Source organism: Schistocerca nitens, chromosome 12, assembly GCF_023898315.1.
Source record: "Schistocerca nitens isolate TAMUIC-IGC-003100 chromosome 12, iqSchNite1.1, whole genome shotgun sequence".
Classification (NCBI taxonomy): Eukaryota; Metazoa; Arthropoda; class Insecta; order Orthoptera; family Acrididae; genus Schistocerca; species Schistocerca nitens.
This window is the reverse complement of record NC_064625.1, coordinates 1,415,458-1,442,016: the sequence shown is the minus strand read 5'-3', so window position 1 is coordinate 1,442,016 and position 26,559 is coordinate 1,415,458. Positions and strand designations below refer to the sequence as shown.

The 26,559-nt window shown below is 43.2% G+C and overlaps 1 protein-coding gene across 8 annotated transcripts in view; it reads right to left on the bottom strand.

Moving 5' to 3' along the window:
• The window catches only part of LOC126215386 (programmed cell death 6-interacting protein), a 168,801-nt gene that overhangs the window by 133,989 nt on the left and 8,253 nt on the right, over window positions 1-26,559 (bottom strand). For all 8 annotated transcript variants that reach the window (XM_049942088.1, XM_049942089.1, XM_049942094.1 and 5 more), the window contains exons 4-5: window positions 25,333-25,486; window positions 6,932-7,056 (exon numbers count right to left, since the gene is read on the bottom strand). In XM_049942088.1, coding sequence (XP_049798045.1) covers window positions 6,932-7,056; window positions 25,333-25,486 — 279 coding nt within the window. The remainder of the gene's footprint in view (window positions 1-6,931; window positions 7,057-25,332; window positions 25,487-26,559) is intronic.

Below are 26,559 nucleotides of genomic sequence, written 5' to 3'. Positions count from 1 at the left end.
TCCTACTTCACAGGATTAGATAAAAAGATAGACGAAACTATTAGACAACTCGATATAAAGATTGAGAAATATGTTGCTAAAATGAAACGAGTAAAAACTCGGGAGGCAGATTTCGTGGCAAAGTCGAGTGAGCGATCCAAAAATAGGGGGACGTGAGCAAGTGTAAGAACAAAGCCTCCTGCAAGTTGAAGCAGCTGTGAGGGATTGCAGCAAAATTTATAACCAGTTCAGCCCACAGTTAATCTCTGTACAGAATGAACAAAAAAAACATAGCAGAAGAGGTAACCGGATTAGTAAAAATCTCCACATTCTAGATGGAATTCATGACTGCTAGGACACTGACAACTAACGACAATAACTTTGAGGATATATTTCACAGAAAGCAACTGGAAACCTCAATACGAGAGCAAATAACGCAGTATTCACCAGTTTGGAAGAAGTACAAAATTTCAGTAGGAATTTCTACACATTCCAAATGGGAGGAAGACCACAGCTGAAGGCTTGAAACAGTGATACCACGGATACGGGCAGGCACAAAACAAGAGCTGCAGCCGACAGGGCCGATTCCCTGAATTTAGCCGGGATGACGTACGATAAGTTTGAAAAACCTTACGTAGAGAAATATTGGTTACAGGAAATGAAAGAGGTGGTCACGGATAAACTGAAATGAGCACATAATGGACAGATGGAACAGTCTGCCGGTTGGCACATCGGAAAAGTCACTAGAACTAAACAGATACTACGAAACGAGAACGAGTGAGGAAACATTAAATAAGACGGGCACCGGACCGTGTGTCGGCTCGATACGGAGGTGTGACGTACGGTTTCGCGGTTGAAAAAGAAGAGCGAGGAACACTGATTTTAACACGTGTAGAGAGCACGACGGGAAGGCCACAATTACAGTGGGAATAACGCGAGCCGAACTACCGAAACCACAAATACGGAGGCCGGCACCTCGGTGATGCGGCTGACAATTAGTTGCACGAAATGCAGAATGACAGACGAGAGGAAAGAGGTGGCTCTGTGAGAAGGTTACAGCCAGACCGTGACAGATACGGCAACTCGTGCGAGCACAGGCGGGAGACGAAGCGAGGTCCAGAGAGCAGAGGGACAACAGTGCAGAAATTTTGTACGCGATCGGACGTGCCGTGTCGCACTGCGAGGAGAGGAAGAAATGCGTAGACCGCAACATCAAAACAGCAGAGAGAGGAATGAGAACCGTGAATAAGTGGATTAGTTTCCGCTCGTGCACAAATACTACTACTGAGAGGCAAAACGTGCCATTCCAAATTATAAAGAACTTACCACACAACATTGGAATGAAATATGACTACAGAAATAAAGAATTAATCAATGATGTGTGTAATGATGCAAAGCAGTTAGTGAATAGAATGAAATAAATAACAATACAGTGTTAAGGTAAATGACAAATCTACAGAAAATGTTACAGTTAATGAAGGAATTGTGACCAATTCAGAAAAGGAATACGAGTGAGGAGAATCAAAAGACGCCGTTTTAAAAGTATCGAGTGCTTCTAATGCTGGGCTACTGAGCACGAGCAATCTTGCAATATTATTTGAAGTATTTGCAGCTGTACATGCAGAAGACGTACGGGGGTCCCAACTAGAAAACAGAGTGGTAGATGCTGCCTCGAAAATGGCATTTGTCAAGCCAGGAGGTGTAATTACAGAAGAGAGAGCAGGAACGAAGAAAAACAAGATAAACATCAGAACATTATCCAATATAATACCCCCCCCCCCCACACACACACACGTACACGTAGACATACTACAGTAGATGTACGCAAACAATGTTTCATTGCAGCTCCATTACCAGACCTAACAGTTCTGAATTGAAGAATATATGTAACTGTTTGAAAGTAAATCTCTGTGTTATGAGAAAGACATATCAACTGGAAAAGCAAGAAAAAGACAAATTACACAAAGCAAGTAACTGTTTAAAATACATGTGTTCTGTCAAAGAGAAGGAGTCAGAGCCTGCTCAAATGAGAAAAAAAAGAGTTAGGACAAATAAGAGATTCCCTTGTATAGAGGAAGAGCACGGATGAAGAAAAGTGACTGCAAAACCCACCCGTTTCGAATACACTCGATTTTGAAAAATGTAGCAGAACGAATGTGAATAACGATGACACGAACAAACTTCGAGTGTGCGTGCAAGCGAGGCACGGTGACAGAAGAAGAATCGATATAAATGGGAAGTGGACATGTCGGGAACTAGAGAAAGAAAAGACAACTGCGCAAGATATTCAAAGCGAGGGACGAGTGAAGAAAATGACAACACTGCACAATTAGTCACGAACAGTTCGTGCAGCGAAGAAGTAAAAGAAAACATCATTTCGTCAAATTTGCCAATGTTTCCATACATAAAAAGCTGTTTATTAGTGTGAAATATTATATGCCAGGTTAAGCAGCAGCAGTAATGCCCAAGCGAAGACAGTTTTAAAAACGTTGTGCTTTTACGACAGAACGAGTGACGGGAGCATTTTCGACAGAGCCGTATTTGGACTACTGGTCAGTGTACGTTAGAAATACGAGGTGTTTCAAAGAAGACCTAACAACTTTGAAAGTTAATGTAAATTAATTCACAGTACTGGCAGAGGCGATTGCAGTGTCAATTTGTAGGTAAACACATTAAGTATTGTCTCGTGTAGTCGACTAGTGCCGGAGTGCTAGCGGCAGTGTGTCGCCTCACTGGCTGCCTTCACTGGACACAACAGTACTAGCTGTGTTTTTCGGTTTGAAGAATCGAAGTATGTGACAACGGTTCAGTGTAATTTCTGTACCGATGTTTTGTAGAAACAGGGTGTACAGCCCTTTTATTTCCGTGAGAGAACCGTCAACAGGACAGTCCACCCAGATACGTTACAACAACAGATCGACGAGGATGACTGAGAACTAAATTTTTACGTCGTGCGAGACGGTGCACCACCCCACCACCTGGCTGATGTCCGGGTGATTCTCAGCGACCACTTTCCAGGTCGACGTATTGCCCGCGATGCGCCAACCGCGTGGTCCATACGTTCGCCAGACGTGACACCGTTCGAATTTTTTTTTTACGACGATTCATTGAGGATATAGTGTTTTTACCTCCTGTGCCGGCTTCTCTACCTGAACTTAGAGCAAGAATTTCTGCAACCACCGAGCAAGTTTCACCTGCAATGCTACGGCGAGTTTGGGAAGAAATTGGCTTCCGATGGGACGTGTTTGAGGTAAAAAAACTTTGTGCGTTTTCCTACATAATATCACTATACCCAGCTCTTTATCTTCTTTCAATAAATTTAAGCGAAATTTTGAAGTCGTAAAGTCCTTTGCGAAACACCCTACATACGGAGGACTCTCGGAAGTGCCAGTCGACACAGGTCATTCTGCTCCACTGTGCAAGTAGGGCCAGTCAAAGAAAGCTAATTAACGTGCCGCGCACGGATGTTTCGAGATTACGTGACGGTGTTTTCTCGAGTATTTCACGCAGTCGTCACTCGGGCGGCAGGGGTGACGCGCCTGTCGCACACGCACGTACGGTACAGTCGGAGCTCGCACAGCGGCAGCCGACGCCTCCGCAGAGTCTAAGCGAACGGGCGAGACAACGTCGGGTGCACGAGAAGCGCGCTAGCGAGAGGCGTCGTATTCTTGGCCGACCGCACTCGGCACTACCGAAAATGTCATCCCTGCAGCAGTATAATGTCTGCTCGTCCGCTCGATGACAAAAGTCTACACGGAAGCAACTCGACTCACTGAACGTGTCGACAGAGGTGGGTAGGAAAGCCTCTGCACGACCGGTGCCACCCGAGCACACGCGACTGGCAACGAGCTGCCGCACGGAGCCGTCGCGACGTCAGACGCCGCACGTCTGTAGCGAGTTACCACAGTCCGGTACGACAAGAACTTCGGGTATTTGTGTATGCAGTGAATGTAAGCAGAGTACAGTGTTTAAAGAAATGTGACGTACCGGTAATGTAAGTGCGTATTTTGTCATTTATTTCCTAGTCTCCCTTACGGCAGAAAGTTTTATTAAAAATGGTTATCACGTCTAATTCCCTATCGTGTATTAAAGTCTCGTTTAGTAATGGGATATTGGCGGAAAACGTTCTCACTCGAATTCGTCTCTTACTGAAGCAGTCTGTGAGCACTAACTGGTAATTTTAGCTTTAAAACAATATCTATGCTTGCAATATACACACATTACGTCTTCAACGAGTTAATATCTGTTATTCACACATTTGTGCTTTCAAAAGAAAGTTGCCAAACAGTTGTCTATTTACATTTGACATACTACACGTACAGAAAATACACGGCACAATTTACACTTTCGAATGATCCACACGGTTAACTGAACGTAATTACACAAGAGCACACTTTTTATCATTTGCTCCATATATTATCCCATATTTACCGAGTTTTTATAGTACGTCTTATCTTTCTACGTGTTATCGGTATTTCTAATTTGTGTGACTTTTCTGTTAATAATTGCTTACCACTTTGATATCTACCGTAAACTTTTAGTGTGTGAGTGAGTTGGAGCACTGTCGTGCTGAAAACTGTAACAAAGTCAGACGGTCGATTGAATGGTTCGTGTTATTGTTTTCTTTTGATCTAGATGGGGTATTTGTAATTGCCATGGGATTTTGAGCTGTTATTCTGTCAAAATTGCATTTTGTGAAACAATTAAGGGTGAAGAAGTAAGATATTGTAATCAATATCTTTGACAACGAATCACCTAGTAGAAGTGAGTAGCTGGTAAGCCTCAGCTTATAAGACTTTTTGCAGTCTCCTGCCTTTTTTCCGGCCCTCGGGGCAGTGTCGGGTCACGACGGCAGTGTGAGTGAGTACAGAGCACCTGAGAGCCATAGTGAGGCGCACTCAGTCAAGTGAACGTATAGTGAAAGAGCTGTCAATCACGAGTACGGGAAGTCTGACTACGAAGTGATTAACAGCGTACCGAGGGAAATATTTCGTTGGAATGAAAATACTCAAGTATCGGTGGGTTTTTGGAGTCCGTGAACTTTAATGAAATTTGTCAGCATCATCGAAGTGAATGCGTCTGATGTAGTTGTGTGTTTCCCTCTGTTTGAAGATGAATAAATTGAATTCTTCATTTGTGTGGCCATATTGTCCATAGTAGTTTTACAATTCCTGAGGGTATTTTTGATCCGTCATCACAACTACAAGAAAATATGTTTGTTTTGTAAACTACTCACCTTACTTCTCGACAGTCTCCTTTGAGGGACTCAAATTTGTCCCCGGCAAGACAAAGTTTGAAGTTAGGGAACAGGAAGAATAGAGGGGACGAGGAGCAAATTCAAAACCCAATTCGTGCAATTTCGTCATTATTATCGCTGATGTGTGGGATGGTGCAACATCCTGATGAAAGAGCATTTCTTTTTGAGCTAACTGCGGTGTTTTTCAGACAACTTAAGTTTCAAGCGATCCGACAATGATTCGTGGTAGAGTCCAGTTACGGTTCTACCTTTCCAATTAATCTATGAGGATTCCCAAAACAACATTGGCCATTACCTTACCCGCTAACAAAATGGCATTTGCTTTCTTCAGTGCACTTTCACCATCCTTCGTGCATTGTTTTGACTGCCATTTTGACTTTGGTGTGTAATGACAGATCCAGGTTTCATCGACAGTCACAAATTGACAGACACTGTCGAAATGTTGTGCTGGAGGCACTTTTGGTAGACTGTGAGTAATCACTGCAACCACCCCACACACAGCTGCTTCGTAGCCAATTCTCTATGCAGGATATTATGCACTCACACCACTGAGATGCCCCCAGTCTGGGCAATCTCACGAATTTTTATTCGTCAGTCTTTCATTAACCGATCACAGATTTTGCCAACTGTTTCCTTCGTGGTGACCTCAACCGGATGGCCGGAACGGGCTTTGTCTTTAGTGCCTGCCTGACCACATTTAAATTCATTAATCCAAAAGTAAATGGTCTTCAATGATGGTGCAGAGTCTGCCTGAACTTCAACCAATTCTATTTCAATTTGTGTGGCAGTCTAAACTGTCAAACGAAAATGTTAAGTAACAGCACAAAGCTCCGTTTTCTGCATTTTACACCGCAGTCGACACACCGACCGATTCGTACGGCCGTCGACGACGAGCCGTACACCGTCCAAATTGTTTACACAATGCTCGAAACGATCCAGCTTATTGACTGCGAAGGTGCGACGTAAATGTTACATTCTTTTACTGGAATTTACTAGACTTGTCAAACTGTCCTCGTACGAGAAAGGTTACACAACCCCAGAATTCAAAAAGAATATAGTAATTCCTATTCTCAGAAAGGCAGGTGCTGGCATGTATGAATACTGCCAAACTACCAGTTTCATTTTAATAAATCACAGCTGTAAAATTATTTAGAGAAGAATGGCAAAACAAGAGGAAGTTGACCTTGTGGAAGATCAGTTTAGGTTCTGGAGAAACGTAAGACTGTGTGAGCCAATACTGACCTACACATCTTCGAAGAGAGTTTAATGAAACGCAAACCACGATTTTAAAAAATGCTTGTGGCTACACTGACCGGACTACACTCTTCGAAATCTAAAAGGAAAGAGTGCTTACAGGTAGGAAAACAATGTCTACGACTCTCACAGACACTCGACAGCAGTCTTAAAAATCTGAGTACACTAAAGGGAAGCAGCCGTCGAAAAGGGTCGCAGTCTACCTCTGACGTCATTCCGTCCGTACGGCGAACAGGGAGTCGACAAAACGAAGCAGAAATTTGGAAACAGATTTAAAGTTCACAGAGAAGAAATAAAATCTTCGAGGTTTGCCGACACCGCAATTTTGTCAGAGACGGCAAAGAACTCCGAAGAGCAGTCGAACGAAACAGACAAACTGACGGAGTCAAATAAAAGTGGGCACTGCTGAGGGAATTAGTTGTGATAAGGTGCGAGACCCACCGTCGGCAGCCAGTCGCGGTCCCACAGGGCGTGCAGCAGCTCCTTCTGGAAGAGCTTCATCACCTCGGCGTACAGCTCCTCGCACTGCGCGCTCAGCTTCGCCACCACCGCGTCCTTCATGCGATCTGCAACAGTAACGTCAAAAGTCCTCCAGCTCTTCCGAGAAGACAAAACCCTGCAAATGCGACCGTCTCCGTATTTTGTCGAGACAGAAAGAGGGAAAGGGGGTGGGGGGGGGGGTGTCGAAGGAGGAGGAGGAGAGAGAAAACGGGGTACGCGGGACAGTAACGAGCATTAACGGTAGGGAATCGTGTCGATTACCTTTTAAAGAAATGAACATACGATACCGTCACTCTCCGTTCGGACAATACGCAGAGATGTTCGTGCCCGCAACACCAGAAATAGAATACACTGGACTGAGTATATACCGAAACAGCTTTACATTGAGAGTTTTGTACCACATACATTAACATGTATCAAGTCAGGACACTGTTGGCAGAAGAAAAAAGCACGTGATATTTAACAGAATTCAAAATCTACAAGATTGACACCGTTAGATATATATATATATATATATATATATATATATATATATATGACTTACCAAACTAAAGCGCTGGCAGGTCGATAGACACACAAACAAACACAAACATACACACAAAATTCAAGCTTTCGCAACAAACTGTTGCCTCATCAGGAAAGAGGGAAGGAGAGGGAAAGACGAAAGGATGTGGGTTTTAAGGGAGACGGTAAGGAGTCATTCCAATCCCGGGAGCGGAAAGACTTACCTTAGGGGGAAAAAAGGACGGGTATACACTCGCACACACACACATATCCATCCACACATATACAGACACAAGCAGACACATTTAAAGACAAAGAGTTTGGGCAGAGATGTCAGTCGAGGCAGAAGTGCAGAGGCAAAGATGTTGTTGAATGACGGGTGACGTGTGAGTGGCGGCAACTTGAAATTAGCGGAGATTGAGGCCTGGTGGATAACGGGAAGAGAGGATATATTGAAGAGCAAGTTCCCATCTCCGGAGTTCGGATAGGTTGGTGTTAGTGGGAAGTATCCAGATAACCCGGACGGTGTAACACTGTGCCAAGATGTGCTGGCCGTGCACCGAGGCATGTTTAGCCACAGGGTGATCCTCATTACCAACAAACACTGTCTGCCTGTGTCCATTCATGCGAATGGACAGTTTGTTGCTGGTCATTCCCACATAGAATGCGTCACAGTGTAGGCAGGTCAGTTGGTACATCACGTGGGTGCTTTCACACGTGGCTCTGCCTTTGATCGTGTACACCTTCCGGGTTACAGGACTGGAGTAGGTGGTGGTGGGAGGGTGCATGGGACAGGTTTTACACCGGGGGCGGTTACAAGGGTAGGAGCCAGAGGGTAGGGAAGGTGGTTTGGGGATTTCATAGGGATGAATTAAGAGGTTACGAAGGTTAGGTGGATGGCGGAAAGACACTCTTGGTGGAGTGGGGAGGATTTCATGAAGGATGGATCTCATTTGAGGGCAGGATTTGAGGAAGTCGTATCCCTGCTGGAGAGCCACATTCAGAATCTGATCCAGTCCCGGAAAGTATCCTGTCACAAGTGGGGCACTTTTGTGGTTCTTCTGTGGGAGGTTCTGGGTTTGAGAGGATGAGGAAGTGGCTCTGGTTATTTGCTTCTGTACCAGGTCGGGAGGGTAGTTGCAGGATGCGAAAGCTGTTTTCAGGTTGTTGGTGTAATGCTTCAGGGATTCCGGACTGGAGCAGATTCGTTTGCCACGAAGACCTAGGCTGTAGGGAAGGGACCGTTTGATGTGGAATGGGTGGCAGCTGTCATAATGGAGGTACTGTTGCTTGTTGGTGGGTTTGATGTGGACGGACATGTGAAGCTGGCCATTGGACAGGTGGAGGTCAACGTCAAGGAAAGTGGCATGGGATCTGGAGTAGGACCAGGTGAATCTGATGGAACCAAAGGAGTTGAGGTTGGAGAGGAAATTCTGGAGTTGTGCTTCACTGTGAGTCCAGATCATGAAGACGTCATCAATAAATCTATACCAAACTTTCCGGGACTGGATCAGACTCTGAATGTGGCTCTCCAGCAGGGATACGACTTCCTCAAATCCTGCCCCGAAATGAGATCCATCCTTCATGAAATCCTCCCCACTCCACCAAGAGTGTCTTTCCGCCGTCCACCTAACCTTCGTAACCTCTTAGTTCGTCCCTATGAAATCCCCAAACCACCTACCCTACCCTCTGGCTCCTACCCTTGTAACCGCCCCCGGTGTAAAACCTGTCCCATGCACCCTCCCACCACCACCTACTCCAGTCCTGTAACCCGGAAGGTGTACACGATCAAAGGCAGAGCCACGTGTGAAAGCACCCACGTGATCTACCAACTGACCTGCCTACACTGTGACGCATTCTATGTGGGAATGACCAGCAACAAACTGTCCATTCGCAGGAATGGACACAGGCAGACAGTGTTTGTTGGTAATGAGGATCACCCTGTGGCTAAACATGCCTCGGTTCACGGCCAGCACATCTTGGCACAGTGTTACACCGTCCGGGTTATCTGGATACTTCCCACTAACACCAACCTGTCAGAACTCCGGAGATGGGAACTTGCCCTTCAGTATATCCTCTCTTCTCGTTATCCGCCAGGCCTCAATCTCCGCTAATTTCAATTTGCCGCCGCTCATACCTCACCTGTCTTTCAACAACATCTTCGCCTCTGTACTTCCGCCTCGACTGACATCTCTGCCCAAACTCTTTGCCTTTACAAATGTCTGCTTGTGTCTGTGTATTTGCGGACGGATGTGTGTGTGTGTGTGTGTGTGTGTGTGTGTGTGTGTGTGTGTGTGTGTGTGTGTGTGGGCGCGCGTGCGAGTGTATACCTGTCCTTTTTTCCCCCTAAGGTAAGTCTTTCTGCTCCCCGGATTGGAATGACTCCTTACCCTCTCCCTTAAAACCGACATCCTTTCATCTTCCCCTCTCCTTCCCTCTTTCCTGACGAACCAACCGTTGGTTGCGAAAGCTCGAATTTTGTGTGTATGTTTGTGTGTCTATCGACCTGCCAGCACTTTCGTTTGGTAAGTCACATCATCTTTGTTTTTATATATGATACAATCTGAGCAGCCCTCCCACATTGTTTGCATACGATGCTGTCATTTACCGTCTAGTAAAGTCATCAGAAGTTTAAAACAAATTGCAAAACGGTTTAGACAAGCTATCTGTACGGTGTGAAAAGTCGCAATCGTTTCTAGACAATAAAAAGTGTGTGGTCACTCACAGGAGTACTAAGAAGAACATCAAATTTCGGTTACACGAGAAATCGTATAAATTTAACGGTTGTCAACTCTATTAAACATCTACACATCACAATTACAAACAACTTCTATTTGAACTGTCACAGAAAATACTGTGGGGAAGGTGAACCAAGCTGTGTTTTATTGCCAGAATATTTAGAAAGTGTAACAGGTCTCCTGAACAGACCGGCTTGTCCATCCTCTTCTGGAGTACTGCTCTATGGTGTGCAACCCATTCCAGACAGGACTGACTGAGGACATTGAAAGAGTTCAAAGATGAGCAGATAGTTTTGTTTCCTTACAAATACTGCAGAGAGTGTCACAGATACAACATGCAAGTTTGGGTGGCAATCACTGCAAAAAAGGTTACCTTTATTGCGTCTAGACATTTTCACCAAATTTCGATCGCCAATTCCCCCTCCGAATGTGAAAAATTTGTCAGCTCCCACCTACGTAGGGATGAATGACGGTCCCAATACAATAAGAGAAATCAGAGTTCACACAAAAAGACTGAGGTGTCTTTTCCCTCTGGTGCTATTCAAAAATGGAACGACCGAGAAACAGCCGAAATGGCTCGACAGGTCCTCTGTCGAGCACTCGCGTGTGAATTGCAGGTCAGTTGTGTAGATATAGACAAAATGTGTGCACAGTGTGGAACTAAATACTCTAACGTCACCTGTGTTTAGAAGTAAACATTAATTGGCCATTACAAACTTTAACTGTAAACCAAATGATGCCTACTCTGAGACACACTGACTTATGAAAAATGAAGACACTATAAATGTTCCCCTAACAGGCATAAACAGTGGGTGATCAGGAAGGGATACAAAGACATCAGGGGTGTAAACAAATTTCAATTTTTTCTAATTCCGAATACATCATATCTTCATTTATCTAGACTGTCAAATTTCTATCATTTTTTAAAGTAAAAATTGCTATTAAGTTCCTAGACTTCCACGACCAGAGTCATATTCGACAAAATTATTTTGGGTATCGGGCCACGTTATCGTAAAATACTACAGCAACTGAGTTGCCGAGATTTCCACCGACTCCCTGTGATCCTCTTCGAGGTGTTAACTGCTGGGTACTGGTGAATGTTGACATCCACACATTAACTATTTCAGTTATATAGCCGATATTCTATTTCCTACCGATCACCTATTCTATTTCCTACCAATCACCTACTGGAGTTGTCACCCAATCAGCCACCAGAGTAGCACAGGCAATAGCCTACCATGCGGCACAGCTATCTATCTTCAAATTGTCCAATTACTCCCAGATACGTGATGTCGGTAGCGACCGTATAACTGAAATAGACAGTATGTAGGGGAAGACATTCACCAGTATTCTGCAGTTCACTGCTCCGAAGAGGACCGCAGCGAGTCAGTCGAAATGTCGGCAATTTAGTTGCTTTCGTGTTTTATAATGACGTGGCCCGATACCCAAAATTATTCTATTAAAAAAAAGTTGCCAGTTTGTGCAATGACACTTCCATTCCGTATCTCGTCAAAACAGACGGGGAAAAAAGCGACACTCTTTTGAGACGCCCGACGTACGGTCACGAGGAAATGGAGCCCCACCTTAAAATGTGGAGGAGAACAGTGCCACTAGAAGTAGAGGCTGAGAAATCACAGTCAAGACGCGAGGAGTTGCAGGACCAGCTCCACCGTGTGGAGATGTTCCCAGGTCGAAAGGCACGCATTATTTTTGAACTTGCGACAGTGTCTGCACAGAGGTTGACATCGAACTAATCTTCGACACAGTTATCGGGCTGGAAGAGTTCTAGAAATGAAAATTTTAATGTGCAGCTCCAGGACGTGGAAAGTGAGTTAAGTATGTACATTTTCAATGTAAAATATTTTACATAATGTTACAGAGTTCAGAGAGGCATCCATTTAGCCACGCTCAAACAGAGGGAAAAAGAATATTTTCGGCCAGGCCAGAACCACGTATAGGACAGCACAGCTCGAGGCTATGCTGCAGGCCACAGAGAGGAAAACGTGTTGGCGCGAATGTGCATTTGAATGGATTCCACACGCAAATGGATGGAAGGAAATAATCTGTGCACGTACTGAGAAGGATCAAACAGCATCCCCTTCAGAATTTGACATCTCTTCTATACTCATTGTTGTGAACTTGTACAGGGTGGTGGCAAAGGAATGCCTCTGTCTGGTCCTGTGGCCCAAAAAAAAAAAAAAAAAAAAGGAATTGTGTTCTAGACACAAGAAGTCAAATATTTGGTATCAACTAAAAAAGAAGGTCAAGCCTACCACAACTTTCATTTCTTCCCATAGCCATACATTGTATATCTTAATTTACAGCTGAATTTTATTGTTTTTCTTACACAACTGTAGTACTCGCAGACAAGACTGCAACGACAAATTTTAACTGGAAACCTCGTTAATTTTATCGGACTCCACAACAATACTGCGATACCCGTGACCGACTCTGGAGCGTATATATGAGTGTGATTCAAAGTAAATTACACTAAATAATCTGAAGGGGAGAGGGGGAATAATCATTAAAGAAAAAAATACCATTCTACAGATACAGTACTATTTTTGAATGAATTTACGTAATCCTTGCAGGAGCTTCTTTGAATGTTTTAGGCTCTCTTCTTTTAGTCCAGAGTCATTACAGTGCTGTTAACAACTACACTGTTGAGTCATTATTTAGTTTCTACAGCTTATGACAGTTTCAGTTAATCTGTAATCTTCACTATCAGAAAATAAGACAAATATGGCTTCATGTAGATTTTTTCCTCACTGTCTAGCACGTAGATAGCAGTTACGAAGTCAAGGGTAAAAGGGCTACGTTCACATCTAAAATAAAGCAACAAATTAGAACTTCCTGTCAGTTCAAAACAAAACAACACGTATCACATTAGTTACTTCTACAAATTATCTATTTACCTAGATTTAAGAACTGAAAATTCCAGTAGACTGCACGGTAGTTTTCTGTGTTATCAGGAGAAAGAAAACTGGCGTTCTACGGATCGGAGCGTGGAATGTCAGATCCCTTAATCGGGCAGGTACGTTACAAAATTTAAAAAAGGAAATGGATAGGTTAAAGTTAGATATAGTGGGAATTAGTGAAGTTCGGTGGCAGGAGGGACAAGACTTTTGGTCAGGCAAATACAGGGTTATAAATACAAAATCCAATAGGGGTAATGCAAGAGTAGCTTTAATAATGAATAAAACAATAGGAGTGTGGGTAATCTACTAAAAACAGCATAGTGAACGCATTATTGTGGCCAAGATAGACACGAAGCACACACCTACTACAGTAGTACAAGTTTATATGCCAACTAGCTCTGCAGATGATGAAATTGAAGAAATGTATGATGAGATAAAAGAAATTATTCAGATAGTGAAGGGAGACGAAAATTTAATGGTCATGGGTGACTGTAATTCGGCAGTAGAAAAGGGAGAGAAGGAAACGTAATAGGTAAGAAATGAAAGAGGAAGCCGCCTGGTAGAATTTTGCAGAGAGCACAACTTAATCATAGCTAACACTTGGTTCAAGAATCATAAGAGAAGGTTGTATACATGGAAGCAGCCTGGAGATACTGACAGGTTTCAGATAGATTATATAATGGTAGGACAGAGATTTAGGAACCAGGTTTTAAATTGTAAGACATTTCCAGGGGCAGATGTGGACTCTGACCACAATCTACTGGTTATGAACTGTAGATGAAAACTGAAGAAACTGCAAAAAGGTGGGAATTTAAGGAGATGGGACCTGGATAAACTGAAAGAACCAGAGGTTGTACAGAGTTTCAGGGAGAGCATACAGGAACAATTGACAGGAAAGAAATACAGTAGAAGAAGAATGAGTAGCTTTGAGGGATGAAGTAGTGAAGGCAGCAGAGGATCAAGTGGGTAAAAAGACGAGGGCTAATAGAAATCCTTGGGTAACAAAAGAAATATTGAATTTAATCGATGAAAGGAGAAAATATAAAAATGTAGTAAATGAAGCAGGCAAAAAGGAATACAAACATCTCAAAAATGAGATCAACAGGAAGAGCAAAATGGCTAAGCAGGGATGGCTAGAGGACAAATGTAAGGATGTAGAGGCTTATCTCACTAGGGGTAAGATAGATACTGCCTACAGGAAAATTAAAGGGACCTTTGGAGAGAAGAGAACCACTTGTATGAATATCAAAAGCTCAGATGGAAACCCAGTTCTAAGCAAAGAAGGGAAAGCAGAAAGTTGGAAGGAGTATATAGAGGCTCTATACAAGGGCGATGTACTTGAGGACAGTATTATGGAAATGGAAGAGGATGTAGATGAAGATGAAATGGGAGATATGATACTGCGTGAAGAGTTTGACAGAGCACTGAAAGACCTGAGTCGAAACAAGGCCCCAGGGGTAGACGAAATTCCATTAGAACTACTGACAGCCTTGGGAGACCCAGTCCTGAGAAAAAACTACCATCTGGTGAGCAAGATGTATGAGACAGGCGAAATTCCCTCAGACTTCAAGAAGAATATAATAATTCCAATCCCAAAGAAAGCAGGTGTTGACAGATGTGAAAATTACAGAACTATCAGTTTAATAAGTCACGGCTGCAAAATACTAATGCGAATTCTTTACAGACGAATGGAAAAACCGGTAGAAGCCGACCTCGGGGAAGATCAGTTTGGACTCCGTAGAAATATCTGAACACGTGAGGCAATACTGACCTTACGACTTATCTTAGAAGCTAGATTAAGGAAAGACAAACCTACGTTTCTAGCATTTGTAGACTTAGTAAAAGCTTTTGACAATGTTGACTGGAATACTCTCTTTCAAATTCTGAAGGTGGCAGGGGTCAAATACAGGGAGCGAAAAGCTATTTACAATTTGTACAGAAACCAGAAGGCAGTTATAAGAGTCGAGGGGCATGATAGGAAGCAGTGGTTGGGAAGGGAGTGAGACAGGGTTGTAGCCTATCCCCGATGTTATTCAATCTGTATAGTGAGCAAGCAGTGAAGGAAACAAAAGAAAAATTCGGAGTAGATATTAAAATTCATGGAGGAGAAATAAAAACTTTGAGGTTCGCCGATGACATTGTAATTCTGTCACAGACAGCAAAGGACTTGGAAGAGGAATTGAACGGAATGGACAGTGTCTTGAAAGGAGGATATAAGATGAACATCAACAAAAGCAAAACAAGTATAATGGAAAGTAGTTGTATTAAGTCGGGTGATGCTGAGGGAATTAGATTAGGAAATGAGTCAGTTACAGTAGTAAAGGAGTTTTGCTATTTGGGGAGCAAAATAACTGATGATGGTCAAAGTAGAGAGAATATAAAATGTACTGGCAATGGCAGGGAAAGTGTTTCTGAAGAAGAGAAGTTTGTTGACATCGAGTATAGATTTAAGTGTCAGGAAGTCGTTTCTGAAAGTGTTTCTAAGGAGTGTAGCCATGTATGGAAGTGAAACATGGACGATAAATAGTTTAGACGAGAAGAGAATAGAAGCTTTCGAAATGTGGTGCTACAGAAGAATGCTGAAGATAAGGTGGGTAGATCACATAAGTAATGAGGAGGTATTGAATAGAATTGGGGAGAAGAGGAGTTTGTGGCACAACTTGACTAGAAGAAGGGACCGGTTGGTAGGAGATGTTCTGAGGCATCAAGGGATCACTAATTTAGTATCGGAGTGCAGCGTGGAGGGTAAAAATCGTAGAGGGAGACCAAGAGATGAATACACTAAGCAGATTCAGAAGGATGTAGGTTGCAGTAGGTACTGGGAGATGAAGAAGCTTGCACAGGATAGAGTAGCATGGAGAGCTGCATCAAACCAGTCTCTGGACTGAAGACCACAACCACAACCACAACCACAACAACAACAACAACAATTAAATGTTTGTGCCACACTGAAGTGCTATGTAGCTGTTTTAAGGGACTTTCTGTTCTGGCTTGTAACAGGGTGGAGGGTAGACACGTAACAGATGTCATGTCACTGGATTGTGGTTCGGCACTTCCAATCTTTGTATGTAAACTGACCAGCAAGCAAGTGATTCCTAACTCTTCCTACCCCATTACGCCACAAGAAGCAACTACAGACTGTTTCACAAAGCTATACCGACGTCTGCTGCACGCCTTACGAATCACTGGCGATGCAGTCTGCTGCCGTGCACTCACTGCTGTCTATTGCTAGAAGTGTATTGTAAAGCCGTGTAACCTCGTCATAATCACTCGGTAGTGAAGTAACGAATTACAAGAAAGTTACTTCACTTCTCTCACTAGTATGCACAAATCTCTCCCGTCGCGGAATTCAGAGGACTCGAGGAATCGCAGCTGGGGTGCGATCGCCAATTTGTCTATTGAAGCTTTCTTGTACGAATGTGTGTGGGCTCCAGTGTAAGCAGTCAGAACCTTATACGATCTGTAACGGTCAAGCTGTGTCCTGCTGACGTGCGTCACGACCGTACGGCGTGACTGCAGTGTGTGAAAGTAGCAGAGAGGCGCTTACAGAGTAATTACATTCTCCGGAACTATAAAAATTAATAATTGATCTAGAAATAGCCTGAGGAACTTCATATTAGGTACTTAACATTCTGTTGTGTAAAGGAACAATCTGTCAAGATCTGAAGTCAATAACTGTCGTAATTTGGAAGTAAAAAATGTTATTATCCGACACACACACACACACACACACACACACACACACACACACACACACACACACTGGAAAACATTTCGTAATTTTGCTGTAGTAATAACTAAGAATTTCAAGTAGATATGTATGTTTTGTGTTAGGGTGAGTGTGAAAGAGAGTACTTGTGTGAGTGTACGTGGGACATTCGCCAATATTAAATTTTCAGTTTGTAATTCTCCATAGGAACTTGCAAGTGTTCCAGCTTTGTATCGTGGGAATGAATCCGCCAATGGTTCCCCTACTAGTGGATGACAAATGTCCAAGCATGTTTGAATATGTAAGAGACAGCCAGAACGTTCGTGACTATATAGTTAAATTCCAGACGTAAAGTACAGCTTAAAGTTATTTCATTTTATTTGTTTAACAAGAGAGTTTTGAGTTGCTTATTTCATTGACGTCAATGAGCTGAGAGCAGTGGTCGGTTCTCGTTAGATTTTGGCACGAGCCGCACCCTGAACGTCTGCCATCTGACGCACGAGACAGGGGCGCTGGGAGAGGCAGAGAGAGAAGGAGGTGGCCGGCAGGCTTTCGAAGGAGCGGGTCGTGCTCAAAGTGTCCCAACGCATTACGTGTAAAATGAAGCGATATTGTGACTTCCGCATTTCGGTACAGTGATAAAGGTAGCTGGTGTTTACCGTTAACTATTTGTGAAATTTTAAGAGTCGAAGGATATTTTGTTCTGGAGAAAATCGCGTGTGTAAACTTTGAACTAAAAGTGTAACAGTACTAAGTAAATTTTTTTTACCGAATGCCGAGTGCAAAAGTAAATAGCAGTTTATCGACTGTGTTACTCTCGTAAATGATTTCGGAATCGGATAGGAAAAGTTCTGGCCGTTTGAGTGTGACGAGGACTGTGAACGGGAACTTTAATGATTTGAACACGTGTGGGCTGATGGTCTCGCTTAATAGCAATAAAAAAAATCATAATGCAAGTTTAAAAGGGCCTTTGAACTTAGAAATTTGAACAGCACCCATTTCCAATTGATTTTTTAGAGTTCACAAGACTCTTTTCAGCTTTTTGTACTTATAGTGGCCTCCAACGTGTAGTAATGAAATCTCAGTTTCTTCAACACTGCTTTTCCGAGATCTCTTAAGTAGCTGCAATCGGGAGTTACGTGTGTAGATCTACAGCAGTATCGAGGCAGGTGGACAATTTATGTTGCAGAACCACCGTCGACGTGCGAAATTGAGCGCGTTACGCCGCAGACTGCACCGAGTGGTGCCACTGTGCACACATCCACGAGGTGGACGGAGCGAGGCTGACCACGTGCCAGACTAGAACGGCGATCTGCTCGACTCGACTCTCGTTTGAACGTCTGAAGCTCCACGACACTCCTCCGATTCGAGGCTCCGGCCCCTTCAGGTTTCGGGAGAGCTGAGGTCGGGACGAAGCGTCTGACATCCCTCTCACTGTGGAAAGTATTCCGGCCGGTGACAGTGGGGACGACGAAATCGACACTGTCGAATACGTACTGACGGCGTGTTGCTGTCGGGATAGGATCTTCGTTTCGGTGGACGACTGACAGCTACGGCTGTCTAAACTTTTTTACATAATAGCTCACTTAACAGGGCAGGAAATACTGCAGAGGTACGGTCTGCCTATTAACTCTGAAGCGAGCAGTACGCGTGGCGGGGGAAGTCTGCTTCCCTGGAAGAAAAGCTACAGTCGGTGTACACGATTGAGGATCGATTTCCCCCGCCTATCGGTGAAGGACAGAGCGCAGTGATTTACAAACATTCGGTCTGTACGTGTTTCTCAATTTACTATTATTAGTAATTCTTATCTGCATTCCGTGTAGCGTCAATTCACTTTGTGGAAAATAAATCCCGCAGCGGGCACATCCATGTACTGTGTCGCCAGCAGTTCGTAATATGCGCTGTGGAAGGTCAGTATAACTGTGTGGATCAGACTGGAGTTGCTTCTAGTGACACAGTGGGGTGTAGGTAGAGAGAGAGAGAGAGAGAGAGAGAGAGAGAGAGAGAGAGAGAGAGAGAGAGAGAGAGAGAGAGAGGGGGGGGGGGGGGGGAGTCACCTGCTCGCTCTCCAGTTTGTGGACAGACCTACAGAGGAGGGAAATGCATGACTCCCAATGCGGAGACCCACCTTGCTCCGTGCTTCTACCCTCGACGCTCGCCCCCTCCGTCCGTTACGACCCCAGAACACGATGTATCTCTTAAAAAGGCTCTACTGCACTTAGACGTGATACGTACATTTAAGATTTGTCCTTAACCCATTTCACTTGACTAACATTAATTTTATGAACATTTTTACACCAATGAAACACTTTTTCCATCTCCTACACAGCATAAACTATTAATACTAGAGTAAAAATTAATAGGAACAATTTGCAGGAAATTTAATGCAAGTTAATTTTGTGCTAATGAACATTTTCATTACAAACAGTAGTTTTCAAGTTATTCACGAAAAACAAGAAAGTAACCTTTTAACTGCCCCGCCCCCTCCTAACACTCACCCCTGCAGATGTTTGTGGCATTCCCCCCTACCCCGTACAACAATTTGCGACTACACGAATTTTTCCCCTGTTCCACCTTCTTCGGCCTCAGCTGACTGGGGCTACGACTCCACTTTCAGATTTTTTGTAGACAATGTAGTCAACCTCAAAGAGCTGCCGGCCAAAAAGGGCTGCACAAATATCGAGGCAGATCTCGACACGTTTCGAAAGTGTTGTAAAGATTTGAAATTTGCTTTAAATGTTTAGAAATGTAAAACTGCACACTTTACAAAATGCAAACAGCATTACCCTAAGACTAATCTGTACAAACACCTGGCTATAACAGTCTGTGCAGGTAGAAGTGGAACAACAAAATGGTTTCAGTCATACGCAAAACAGAGGGGGGCCTTCAATTCTTCGATACGATACTGCGGAAATGAGATCCAGTCTACAAGAGAGACTGCAATAAATTACGCTTATTACTGTATGACGATGCATCTGTCTGCAACAAAGAATTCATTACAAAGTAAAGACAGATTTAAATGACAAGTATTTCAGAGGACTGAACTGAATAAATGATTAAGAGACAACCATTTTCTCATATTTTATGCTACGTCAGAGCTCTCAGTTCACAAAGCAGACGGAACAAGGACAAAAGAAAGTTACAATGATTTGTTTCAAGCACATCGAATAATTTGCCCTACATTCATCCTCGGTAATGAATTGTTATGCCAGAGGAAAATACACAATATTTTACTCGTGGCATATAGTTGAGAATTACATCGTTTGCCTCTTCGAACTGACATCCAATTGTTTGGAAGTTACAGAAATGGCGGACTACTCTGTAATCATTTCTGAGTAAATTTTTGAGACAATGTCTGGAGTTTTACTCAGAATAGCACAAAAATGCAGAGCTCTAAAAAACAATTTCCACGGACTAGATTTTAGGCAGACATCTCATGCAGCCGCACACACATCATTTCCAACCCTATTAGACTGTCTCATACCGAGGCATATTTGAACTATTCCAAATTGATTTTAGAGGCTGGAATAGTAACATGCCCTGCTACATAATACAAGTATTCCTCTGTATGACACCTACCAGTATACGACCAAATTTATAGCACTATCTTTACTGCACACACACACACACACACACACACACACACACACACACACACACACACACACACACACACACACAGGTAAAAGCAGTGGATATGTGGGATGACAAAGTCTGAAGCAGCTGTATTTTTCATTTTAGTAATTTCATAAGTTTCTTCCAATATCTTGGTTTGAAATTAATGTTGTTTATCATCATCATCATGATGTGATGGAACATTCCTTGCCCGTTTGACAGTAACACTTCACGGATGGATTTGTATGTGACAATTTAAATGTACAGTGGCTGCAAAAGAAGTGTTCCTTCACCGGATGACACTGAGTGAGCTGGTATATTGATGGAGGCACTGCTAGGTTCTGGTTCTTTTAGAAAGGAAAATCCAGGAGAATTGCCCCAATTTAATCTTTGTACCACTGAAAAGGTGGATGAAATAACTATTAGTGTCAGTGGTGTTGAAAAATAGCTGAAATTGTTAAAACTGAACAAAGCTCAATGGTCCAATGGAATCCCTGTCAGATTCTGTAGTGCATTCGCAGCTGAGTCAGCTGCTCTTCGATCAACAAAACCACCGTCCAATATCCTTGACATCGATTTGCTGTAAAATCAGAGAACATATTCTGACCTCAAACACAATGATGTACCTCGAACAGAATGACCTTCTCAATGCCAACCAGCACGGATTCTGAAAACATTTCACACAAAACCCAATTCGCACTTTCCTCACGTGACATACCGAAAGCTTCCAATCACGTCAGTCGAGTAGAAAAAGTATTTGACTCGGTGCCACATCTACGCTTACTGTTAAAAGTTCGATCACATAGAGTATCGAGAAAAATTTATGAATAGCTTGCGGATTTTTTTTGGCAGGGGAAACACGACGTGTTACCTCGTATGGAGAGGTAATGTCAGATGTAGAAGTAACTTCAGGTGAGCCCCAGGAACCCTTGCTGCCCATATTGTATATTAATGACTTTGCAGACAAAATAAATAGTAAGCTCTGACATTTTGAAACTGATGCAGGTATCTATAATGAAGTACAGTCTGAAACAAGCTGCATAAATATTAAACAAGATCTTGATAAGATTTCAAAGTGGTGCAAAGATTGGCAGGTGGATCTAAATGTGTAAAATTGTGCAATTCAAAAACTCTAATATCAACGAGTCACTGTCGGAATTGGCCAACTCTTACAAATACGCGGTGTATAACTTTGTAGAGATCGTACAGGCTGTCGTGGGTAAAGCAGGTGGTCGGCTTCAGCTTACTGGTAGAAGACCGGGGAAGTGCTATCGGTGCACAAAGGAGATTGCTTACAAATCACTCGTGCAACTGGTTCCAGAATATTACTCAAACAGGACTGACAGGGGATACCGAATATATTCTAACAGTTCAATTCACGTACAGAACGCAGAAAGAATGATTATTTAAATGCCTCTGTGCATGTTGCAATTAAACTTATCTCGTCCTCACGATTCCTTACGATCCCTCTGTGAGAGATACTTAGGGGATCTCAGTATACTACTACAGTCGACAACCCAGTTGTCGATCTGGTTTAACTGTGAGAAGGATAATTTACTCGGTAAATAATTGCAACATTTCGAGAGGTCACAGAGCACTCTGTGCAAACAAGTGCAACTGTTTACCGAGACCGAGCATCACTGGCCTGTTTGCTGCACGTTATCAGTCCGACTCCACACCGCTATCTCGGTCACACACGGCCACCGTGAAGTACAAACACGGGACGATACGACGTACAGAAACTGTCACACGTCTCCGAGGGACTCCCGATTGCCTTACGTTAAATGCGAATGGCTAGGCACTGGATCTAGTATTTCTTAAATTAGGAAAATGAGCTGGATGCTTGAGGGACAGAACTGACATTACAATAAAGATAATAAGGGAGGTAATTAATGGTCGATAGCAGTACCAGATATTTTAGCAAATTCTTTGAAGAGATAATTGCAAGACAAATTTCCAGTGGTAGCCAATTCTTTCTTATCCCTGCACAGGCACTCGACAAGACTGTTTCTTAAATCTCTGAATACAGAAAGGCAAATGGGAAGATTAGCGGTACTCTGGCTGCTTCCACAGTCTGGTATTTAACACCATTTCAGCAATTCTAATTTCTTCTCATAGCTTCCACAGTAATGGAAGACTGTGGGGATGTTAACGGATAAAAAATTTGTGGTGAAAAACAAGGACTTCTTTTTATTTTGCCATTTAGCTGTACTTGACAAATTTAACTAAATTTACATCTGACATACAGGGGAATGGGACAAGAAACACAAAAAGAGGGAAATAAAAGGTATTTTTTCTCCACGAATTATAGTTATTTTGTCGTCCGGGCCAAATCACTCCAGGTGAACGCCGGGACGACTTCTTCGAACGGGTCGAGTGACCTCGCAATCTTCGACAGACTGTGCTCTTCTACCGCTGACGGAATCAAATGTCTGTGCTCGTTACTGAACGTGAGGCTCCGGGCTGGATTTGTGAGCAACTCACGAGGGCAGGAGAAAAGCTGCCTGCTGCCTGAAGTAGGGAACCCAGCAGACAGTGCCAAGTCAAATATCTCAAGCAAACATGTATACATTGGCTGCTGATGCTGCAACCTTAAATGTTGTTTCTCTCTCTTTTGCACAAGCCTCAAAATGGTGACCACACCCAAGAGCCCAAGACCACAGCTGAGGGAAAAAAGGATTCTGTTCTCTCAATTTAGAACCTAAATACCACATCGCCGATGTAATTCGAGATATACGACACACTACAAATAAAATTTGCGGAGCCTATCTGTTACTCCCACTGTCGCTCGCAAACGTGGCTCCGATGACATCGGGCAATACAAAAACGAAATTAAATTTTACTTATTAACTCTCCCTCTATATTGTAACTTTTTCCTTACCACAAAAAATGTTCAATCTTTAACTAGAGACTGTGGTATCTTTCTCAACAACGGCACCCTGGCACACTGACCGTCACACAAACACATCACTGCACTCACTGTCAAAACAATTTCACTTTATTATACAATAGCTGTGACGGAGACAGTGACGGTACGAAAGGAAACAAATTTCTGTCGACAGCGAGTTTGCAACGATAGTTCTATTTTTTAAGTTGTTACGTTTTCATAACAACGAAACGAGAATTTATTCTCATTTCCAGACGCTCACTCGTATAAATTATCGTACACGAGCAGCTAGGTGTCGTCGAGGAAACACTTTCTCTATTTCACTCGGTAAGCGAGGTGGAATAGCGGCGCCTCGCCGAGGACTAGCATTCCGACACGATCGGGTACGATAATATTTAAGAACGAGCAGTGGAAAAGATAATAAATACTTGCAAAGTTAGAAAAAATAAAATACCCCGGATGAAGTGACTAGTGGTAAAAATCTGTTTTCTGCTACAGAAATAATCTCGCCGACAAGACGGGCGACAAAACCTCGTTACCTTTTCAGTTTCGAACACAGTCTAACTTGCAGCCTACAGCTACTTAGCAGATAAATATTTTCTGAAGAGGAGGTATGCAGAAACTGTTTTTACTTTTCTAGGTATCTTTTACTCCTGCAACAGCGTAATAAGCCGTATCGAGAAAATCCGGTCGTGCTCAGTCGGGATCCTCGAGGGAACTTCTGCACAAAGTGTGCCTCACTGTCGGCAGGAGGGGGGAGGCTGGGTACCGCCTCCTCCACTCAGAGCTCCACAGAAACTGTACACAGCTGTGGATTCACAGAAGGAAAATACAGGTAGTCTCCCAAATCAGTTACGGGAACAGCAGAAAAAAATGTACGTCGAGCGATCTGCAATGCAATTTGAGCCGAGAAGCGCCTCCGCCGCTACACCGGCTCGGCCCTCTTTTGTGACCGTGGTGTGTTCAAATACAGTCGAGTACAAATCCGTTTGTAAACACTTTTTGTCAAACAACTGACAAGGACCATTTCATCACAGAACAACAACAACAACTACACAACAATCTTGTTTGCTTTATTTACTGTAATTTTTTACAATAAAACTAGAAGTTTTGCAAATCCTATAAAAAAAGGAAATCCTTCAGGGATGTCGGGTGTGTCGAGTTACATAATGTACGCTAGCAACAAACTGCGACTGGGGCCGATCTATTCAGACTAGTGCTTACTGGAGTACTTGTCAATGTAGAGAGAAAAACAGCCAGCTGTGTCCTGCTACACTGCTCAGCTGCTGTTACTATCTGCCACACTGAACACAGCATTTGCAGACCACTGGCAAAGAAGACACCTGTTTTGACTGAGATTACTCGGAATTTACAGTCCCGAGGCCTAATATTCTGTCTAATGGGGTCCACTGTCAATTTGTTGTAGACAATCTCACCTGTCAACACGTATTCCGAATAAAACTTCACTGCTGCAGTTTCTGTCTGTACATTCGGGCTGCTCTCGGGAACTATTGTAGAGATTTTGATACAGTTTTCGCTAATAAACTGTCTGTATCAAAATATTATTAACAATTTCATCCTCGAGGCAGAATCTACACTGTAGTAACACTGGTGTATAGGGCAGTCTGCGGTTTAGATTAGGATAGAAGGGAAGAGTCGGGTTGACAGTTAGCACAGCACAGATTGAGGTGACGGACTCACTAGTACTGAAGTCACTACATTAGCTCAGAAGCTAACACACTTCATTTTTCGACTTCATTTTTCGTAAGTTTCTTTACGCCCGTGTCCGTCGTACGTGTTTATCGGTGACAGAAATGACGAGGCGTGACAAAACCACAAAATTAAAACTCGGCACCAAATTATTTACTACGACAGACGGCGGATCGAACACCTTACTGAGGCACGGCGTGTCCTCACTGCCCGACACGAGCACCGCACCGCTCTAGGAGCGACGCGACTGCCGGTCTTACCGTGGATGGCTTTGTAGACGAAGATCTCCTGCGCCTGGGCGATCATGAGCGAAGAGAGTGCACCCAGGGTCTCCGGATTGAGGTCCTGTGTCGGCTCCTGCTGGATCGCCAACATCACGTTGGCTTTCAGGTAGTTGAAGATTCCGGCTGCTTGCTGCACGTGGAACACACAGCAAAAAAGCTAGTCTTTACTCTCTGCATCTCAAGTAATGATTGTATTAGTTCACTAGGACACTTTGTCCATCTTGTCTCATTTTAGATGACTTACCTGGAAAAGACAGTATTACTTCTCTAGAACAAATTAATGTACTTAAGTGCTCTCGTTGTGCTTTAATGACTTTTAGGTATGCACTTACTGAGTTAAATTAAAACTAAATTCAACACTGGAAACTCACAGACTGGGACTTAACATCGATTCACTGTAGCCGTGTTTCGATCATCTGAGGGCAAAGGGAAAACTGGGAACCAGAAGTTGCACCGACAATCCGTTCAGGAAAAAGAAACGCAGCAAACAGTGTAAAATCTCTAATTAATGACTCGTTTAAAAGAAAAGCCCACATTATTGAACATTGCAAACTTAATAGAGATCATCAACTATTTGCAACATACGAGGGTCATTCAATAATTAAAGAGAGAAATTCGTCCAGGGGAAAAACCGTTAGTAAGGCAACTTTGGTGCTTTAATGGCTGTAAGTTGGCATCACTGGGATGAGCCCTGATCAGCTGATGTATTAAAATTGTTTTGTTCATAACCTCAATAATACATTTCAAGATGGCGAGTCACTCGAAACGTCCACATTAGCCGAACAATATTTATTTTTCATCGTTTGCCTGCTGAAGGCGAGAAACCAGTGAATATATACTGTAGAATATCTAAAGTTTGTGGTGAAGGTTGTACAAATCGTGCAAATTTCTGCAAGTGGGTAGAGTAGTTCAAAAATGGTCACGTCTCGGTCATTGAAGAACACCGTTCTGGTCGACAAGTTGCAGTTTCAACTCCCTCACTTGAAAATCGAATTGATAACATTATTCGTGCCGACTGCCGTGTGACTGTGAAAATGATAGTTGATAAGGTTCAAGTTAGTACTGGTACAGTTCAGTTCATAACATTATCTGTAACAAGCTGAAGTACTGCAAAACATGTATGAGATGGGCCCCAAAGGAGTTGACACAGCTACACAAGGAAACATTGAGTGTGTGCACAGACCTGAAGTAACGTTATGAAAG